Source organism: Varanus komodoensis, unplaced genomic scaffold, assembly GCF_004798865.1.
Source record: "Varanus komodoensis strain SLA01 unplaced genomic scaffold, ASM479886v1 scaffold41, whole genome shotgun sequence".
In the NCBI taxonomy this organism is placed as follows: domain Eukaryota; kingdom Metazoa; phylum Chordata; class Lepidosauria; order Squamata; family Varanidae; genus Varanus; species Varanus komodoensis.
In genome coordinates this window covers 1,259,256-1,266,377 of record NW_025335954.1, presented here as the reverse complement: position 1 = coordinate 1,266,377, position 7,122 = coordinate 1,259,256, and the positions used below count along the sequence as shown (strand labels likewise).

General features: G+C 43.8%; 1 protein-coding gene across 1 annotated transcript; it reads left to right on the top strand.

Annotated features, from left to right (window-relative positions):
• Nucleotides 1–1,279: 1,279 nt before the first annotated feature.
• On the top strand, nucleotides 1,280–7,116 carry DAZAP2 (DAZ associated protein 2). The gene is made up of 3 exons (XM_044443285.1): nucleotides 1,280–1,433; nucleotides 4,630–4,751; nucleotides 6,083–7,116. The coding sequence occupies exons 1-3, from the start codon at nucleotides 1,421–1,423 to the stop codon at nucleotides 6,371–6,373; spliced, it is 426 nt and encodes a 141-aa protein (XP_044299220.1). The 5' UTR covers nucleotides 1,280–1,420; the 3' UTR covers nucleotides 6,374–7,116.
• Nucleotides 7,117–7,122: the final 6 nt, after the last annotated feature.

The following is a 7,122-nucleotide window of genomic DNA, read 5'->3' as shown; positions in this document are numbered from 1 at the left end:
AAGGTTACCTTGAACTCAAACCACAAGGGAATTTCTCCTTCTGGAACAAAAGTTCCTTCTAGACCTAGGGTAAGATTACCAAAACAGGGTTCATACAGTAAAACTAAGTCATCTAACAAAGAACAAGGGAAAATCCTCACCACACACCACTTTTTTACTAGTAGTTTCAGCTGATTCCAGCTGGAATAGTGAGCTCACCTGGAATGTTGGGAGTCTCTGTGCATAGCTATGAGAAATTAGCTGGATGAGTCCATGACTCATCCTAGCCCACTCTTCTGTTTCCAAGCAGAGTATGAAGTTCAGTTCTGCAGCAAAACATGGCAAGAGGGACCCGCAACAGAATATTGCAGTGCGGAATGTTCCTTTTCAGAATGTTTCCATTCTTCCTCCTACGCATTTTCCATTTTTTCTCCTCCACATCCAATCACATCCTGCACCCTGAAAACTGTCCTGGGAGCTGCTCTCCCTTGCAAAAAGCAGGACTCCCCTAAACCTGCTGATACCTCCCTCTTTTCTGTGGGTGTTGCCATTTCGGTTACATAAACGAGAGCAGTCGAGGATTTGAGCACAGCATGGATATATAGAATTCAGCCAGGCTTTGTGGTGTTTCGGGAACAGAATTTTAATTCTAAGAAATGTGTGTGTGGGGGTTGGGGGGTGTACCTCTTTTTCATTAGTTGAAAATGTTTTTTGTCCTCGGCAACTGATACTTTATATTGCCTCTGACCGTGAAGTCCGGTGAAGCAATAGTCTTTGCAGAAAGGGCCTTTTTAATAGCGGCACCCTAATTCCTTAGTAGTGCCGCCTTCTGCCTACCTGCATAGTGTTTTAGTTCTCGGGGAAGGGCTTTTACAACAGTTCGCGCGACTTTTTGGACTCTCATTTTGCTTTTGGCCTCTTAAGATTTTAATGTCTTGTTTCAGATACTGCTGCATTTTATTGCTTAATGCTTTATTTCCCATGGGATTGTTATGTTGATGTTGCATTTCCTGCATGTTCCTCGCGGCTCGCTAGACAGGCAGGGCACACAGTAATCACCCAGGACCACTGACAGGGCCCCCTCCCTCTGGCCTTCAGGAACTCCCTCGCAGAGGAGGAAGCGGAGCTCTCGGGGAACTCCGACGTCGGAGCGCCCGAGGCTTCCCCGTAAATACGGACGGCCGCCTCAGCCTCGACCGCCACGCCCCCTCGCGATTATGCCACGCCCCCTGACACTGCCGGTCATGCCTTCTTTCCGTTCCTCGCGGTGCCGCTGCGGCGTGACGTCACGCGCTTCGACGTAACCCTCTCATCAAGGCTGCAGCGACAACAACAAGGAAGTGATTGAGCGAGAACAGTCCCCGCCGCCGCCGCCGTCAAAGCCAGCAGTCGCCGGAACCTTCGGTAGTCGGGTGAATCGTCCTTTCTCTTCGCCGCCATCATGAACAGCAAAGGCAAGCGACTGAGTTCCTCCCTCCTCCCACCACCATGCACAACCCCACCCAGTCGCCTCACCTTTCGCAGGGGCGCTGTCCCTTTAAGGCTGGCGCCGCAGTCCCGTTATCTGCGGGCCCAGACCGTAACTGGCGGGAGGCCTGGCCAATGGGAGGTCTTGAAAAGTCGGGGTGAAGAGGGTGGGGGAAGGGAGGATGTTAGGTTGCTATGACGCAACCCTCTTGGCCGGAGTGTTAACCCTCTGGCTGCCACGGTAGCGAGTGTTCTTGGTCAAAAAGAGCTGTTCTCCCTCCCTCCCCCCGGCCGCTGGAAATACGGAAGAGTCCTGTGACATCTTCGCGGCTGATGGTTTTATTGTGGCATAAGCTCTTTTGGACCACGGCCCGCTCCGTCAAAGGCTTTTGAAAGCTCTGGATGTTGATACTCGCGACAGAGATAAAGAAAGGTTGAGATTGGACGTCAGAGCCTTGTGGGAGGATCACAGTTGCTAGTACTGGTTGGCGAGTAGGAAACCCCCTGGGAGGCAGGTGACTGGGTGCGATCTTCCCTTTTTACAAACCAGATCATTACTGGGAGGGAAAGGCAAAGGACCTTTCCTCAAACAGGAGTCCTAAAAAGCCTGGGTATACAGCCCCCAGTGCCAGATTATTCTACCATTCCAGAATTACTACTCTAGCATAACTGCCACATTTACTTTCGCTTGCATACTGCTCAGTTGCCTGTATGCATTACACATGAGGAAGAACTTCACTTGCATGGAGGTTTTTAATGCTGTGGTCATGTGCAGGTGCTGTTGAATGTTGTTCTTCTAATCTCTGAAAGAGTGCTTATGGGCCTGGCAGGATTTTCAGTGGTAGAGTAGCTTTTAAATTTTTTGTTTCAACACTCTGTGTTTCTCATATAAATGTCAAAATTGAAAGCTCAGTTAGGATAGTGAATTGAGGAAGAGCTAAAAGGTAATGGAAGAAATATTGCATTTGATCCTTAGGGAGAGTAGGGCAAAGACAGCAGCACCTGTTGTCAATTTAAAATCGGATAGGACTATACAGTGGACATGAACAACATACAGACAAATCACAATATGTAGGTGGATTCTTGGTAGACTGACACTAATTACTTGTTTCTTATTTGGTATAGCCCTGCATTTCTCTTTGCTCTATGCTTTCTGTATGACAGGTGCTATGCTAGCAAATTATCTTTTGACTTGACTTGCTTGACTGTGAGGGAAGGTCTTGAATGGAAAAGAAGTAAATTGTGTAGAAATACAGGATGGCTCTTGAATAGTTACAGTGGGATTGTGGGAGAACAGTAGCACATTGACTGCCAAATCCTGTGCTCATTTATCAGGAAGTAACCCCAGTCAAGTACCAGGCAGCTTATAGTTGAGTGACTATATATAAAAGTGACACAGATCACAGAACTGATATTAACAAGGTGTATCATGAAGTCCCAAGTCCAATGGAACAACTTGTATCTCTACTCCAAGCTTACCCTCTCAAAAATACCTGTCCAGTTTTTTTTCTTGAAAAGTCTTCAAGGAGTGAAAATCCACATTACTTTTATATAGCCCATCTTTTTTTTTCAAGATGATTAAAATATTTAGAAAACATGCTAAAGACAAACCAGAATATTCCTGGTTTATTTCAGGGATGAAGTGGTCATCTTTAGTTTGAGAGCTCTCTAGCTATAGATAATCAAAATCCCCTTTCTAAGCTACCCAAACAATCTGACTGCTTCAGGACCCCATCAAGACTGAGGCCATTCCCTACTACAGATGCAAATGATGAGAACAAATTAAAGAGTTTAATGCTAAGTTAAATCTCATCTACTTGACATGCTGTATATGCTTATCCAGTAGTATTTACAGGAAACAGAAGGGCCTGTGTTTGGGATATGGTGCTTGAGCTATCAGACTGGAAGTTGAAAAGAGAGGACTACCATCCTGGAAGAAGTGGAGATAACTTGGCCATTATGACTCATGCACTGGTAGCCTCACAATTAAATGCATTGCATGTAGGGCTTCCCTTAAGGAGGTCTTGGAAGTTGATGCAGAATGCTGCAACCTAGTAACTGGGTGGAGTGCCCAGCTCCCAGATACTGCACCTGTGCTGATGGAACTATACTGGCTACTTAATAGTAACAAGACCTGGAACATGGCTCATCACTATGCGGTATACATATAAAGCCCTAAACAACTTGGTCCCAGATTACTTGAAGGACCATCTTCTACTCTGAAAAACCTTCAGTCTCTGTGGTCTGCAGAGGGGGCCTTTTAGGCTGTACTACAACCAGTGGAATGTTATTTGGCAGCAATGTGGAAACTAACTTCAGCTTCATTATTTTGGAGCCCCCAACAGTAATGTGTTTGCAGTGTCTATTAAAAATGCACCTCTTTGTGTTTTCCCTGATTAATACCACTGATTCTGCAGCCATGTTTTGATATATAGGTTTAATATTTTGTTTTTTGTAATGTTGAATGGGCTTTCAATTATGTTTTAATCTTGTGAACTGCTTTGATTTTTTTTAACAGTAAGCTGTATATGAACACCTGAAATATACTGGTAGGGTGAAAGTACTAAATGGGCAAATGGAATATATTGGAGAGAAGTTAAATTAAGTTGCAGTCCTGTACTAATTTACCTGAACATAAATCTTACTAAACTCAGTGGGGCTTACTTCTACATAGACATGCATAGGATTGTGCTGTTGGGCTACTATTCATAGATAGCAATATGTTGCTTGCTTAACACGTATCAGACTGTGTAAAATCAATCTGCTGTGTCAAATTAGAAAGTTAAAAGATGAAAATGGATTTGGTAGACCACCATGGGAAATGATTTGTTTTCCTGCTAACTTCTGAAATAGTTTTAAGGCTCTCCTGAGATGGCACTATACATTTTTTAAAAAAAAATGTGATGTAATTATCAACTGCTTTTGTTCTTAAACCTGTTAGTAGACCAGGTCTGAGATCAACTGAGCATCTTGCAATGAATCTTCTACATTTTAGATACCTTTCTGCAAGTGCAAGGTAGCCATTTTTGTGGTCCCTGGACTCTCTTCAGTTGAGAAAGTCTCTTCTTGGAGAGTTGTTTTCTTTCTTTCAGCTAAAGCTCCCAAAGGAGGGTGTTTCCCAGAGTAAACATACTTCCTGTTCCCTTGCAGCAAGGACACTTATGCTAACATTACTTCTCTTAGGTCAATATCCTCCACAGCCATCTTACTCAGTTCAGCCTCCTGGTAATCCATCAGTGTTTCCACAGACCATACCACTTCCTCAGGCTCCACCTTACACCGAGGCTCCTCCTGCTTACTCAGAGGTATGTAGTCCACTCTCCTCTTAGCAAGATACGTGAACCCTCCTGAATCAGGCCAGAGGTCTTTTCTACCTTCTTAATATTATAATTGTGTTGAATAATAATTATAAGAAGGGAAATTCCAATGGATTGTTAACATACCTGGTAACCTTTTGATTGTCCCAAAGCATCTTTCCAGGCCCTACCTTAGTGGGGCTTCTGTTGAATTTGTACAAAGTTTTGCTTATATCTTTGACAGCTGCAGAGTATTTGCATATCTGAATGCTTCAACACAATCCTGGGTCTTGCATGGCAACAGAATCATCCAGAATGCCAGTCTGTTGATATTATAACGGCTGGAGTTTTGAGATGGATCAGCCCAGATAATTGCTATGGCAAGGGGTCACAATGCAGCTTACTTATGTCATGACCTAAAACTGAAAAATGCTAGATGTGACCCATGATGATGGCATGCATATTGGTATGTCTTCATCACACTGTAGTAATAAACAATTGTTCTGGTATCTTTCATGAGTGTTTTGCTGCATGAGGGAGATGGAGGATTTTTCTTCACAGTGCATTTTTTAAAGAAAGTTCCTCAGTAAAGCACGTTTCTTATAAGAGGTTTATCTTGACTGGTGGCACCCTGACAATGCTAGTCTGTCCAGCTGATTGGGGCTCTATTGCAAAAGATCCCTCCTGTTAGCCCAGCTGTAGGCAAAAATACCAAGGGATGTGTTTTCACTTTTCTTTCCCAAAGAAACAAAGGTCTTAACAAATTCCTTAAAATATTCACAGTGCTAGCTTTTTAACCATGTGGTCCTACAGGTGGAGAAAACTTAGTGAGAACTCTTTTTTAAAACACCGCCATCAGATGTCTAATATGAAAAAATGGCAAAGCACTTGCTTGGCACATAAGTGTCCACTACAATCCTTGATTATAAGAGGCCTGGATTCCAGAGCAAGGATGGACTTCTGTCTGAAGTTCTGAAGACCTGCTGTTACTGTGTGGTTCAGTAGCTCCCTGATTTGTCCACAACTTGTAGGAACGGTTAAGCCAAAGCCCTAGAAGACCGGGTGGTTAAGACATACAGAAGGCAGTCAGTTTTGTGTCTTCTGTTTGTGAGCTTCCCAGAAGCAAATGGCTGGCTGCTGCCAGGAATAAATTGCTGGCTGAAATGGACCTTGGCCTGCTTTAAGAAAGTCAGCTCCCATATTCTTAGGCTTATATTTCTTTTGCCAGTGAGAATTGGTTAGGAGGAAACAGCTTCTAAGTGGAGCTAGGTTTTTTCAGGTGGAAAGTCTCTGACTCTGTCATTCTGGAATAAAGACATTTTTCTGTGTTCTTTCCTCAGCTCTACCGTCCAAGCTTTGTGCATCCTGGGGCTGCCACTGTACCTACAATGTCTGCTGCTTACCCTGGTGCTTCGCTGTACCTTCCTATGGCTCAATCTGTTGCTATGGGTCCAATGGGTTCATCAGTACCAGTGGCTTTTTACCCTGTGGGCCCCGTCTATCCTCCTGGATCCACTGTTCTTGTTGAGGGTGCCTATGATGCTGGAGCAAGGTTTGCACCTGGTGCCCCTGCGAATATTCCTGTAAGTAGGAATGTGCAATGTAGTCCTTACTGCTTGTTGTTTTCTTAATCTGAGAAGGGAGATAGCTGCGTATTCCCCACCCCACAAAAATACTATTGAAGGGCTTGTTTACTGCTGGAGAATCGGTGTATAAACTCAATGTAGTATCTAACCACGTAACCACAATGCTTGTGCATTAGAGTGATCAGCATTTTCCCTTCATTGAAAAGTTGTAATTATGAGTCATTTTACAGAGATAATGTACTTCAACCACAAACTGTGAATATAATGTATAAAATGTAGCGCATCCATGAAATCAGACAGTTCACTAGCCTGATTCTTTTGGGCCTTTAGATCCATCCTTGGGAATTGGTACAAATGCTAAAATTAATCATTTCCTTGAGCTCAGGCTAGCACTAGGGCCTTCTTAAGGATGGCTTGATCTCGGACAGGCTGCCTTCTTCAGGGGATTACCTACTTCTTAAAGGGGAGATCTCCTTGTTTAAAGCTCAACTTTGTGCTGGCAGCATGAACAGTTTAGTTGGGTGGGCAAGTATACATTCCCTTCATGTATGATTGAGATGTGTAATTGTAATTAAGCACTAGTATCAGGGCATATAAAGGCAAACAAGCTGGGACCTGATGTGGACCAGAATCTTGGAACCTGTGTGGACATAAACCTTCTTGGATGGTAACAGCTGCCAGGGAACCAGCCAGGTGGGTAAGAGAGTGGTGAACACCTTTTTACAAGGGACAATTTCACCATGTCTTAAAAAGGCTGTGCTGCAACATTTGCTTAAAAGAACTCAAAAACTTCC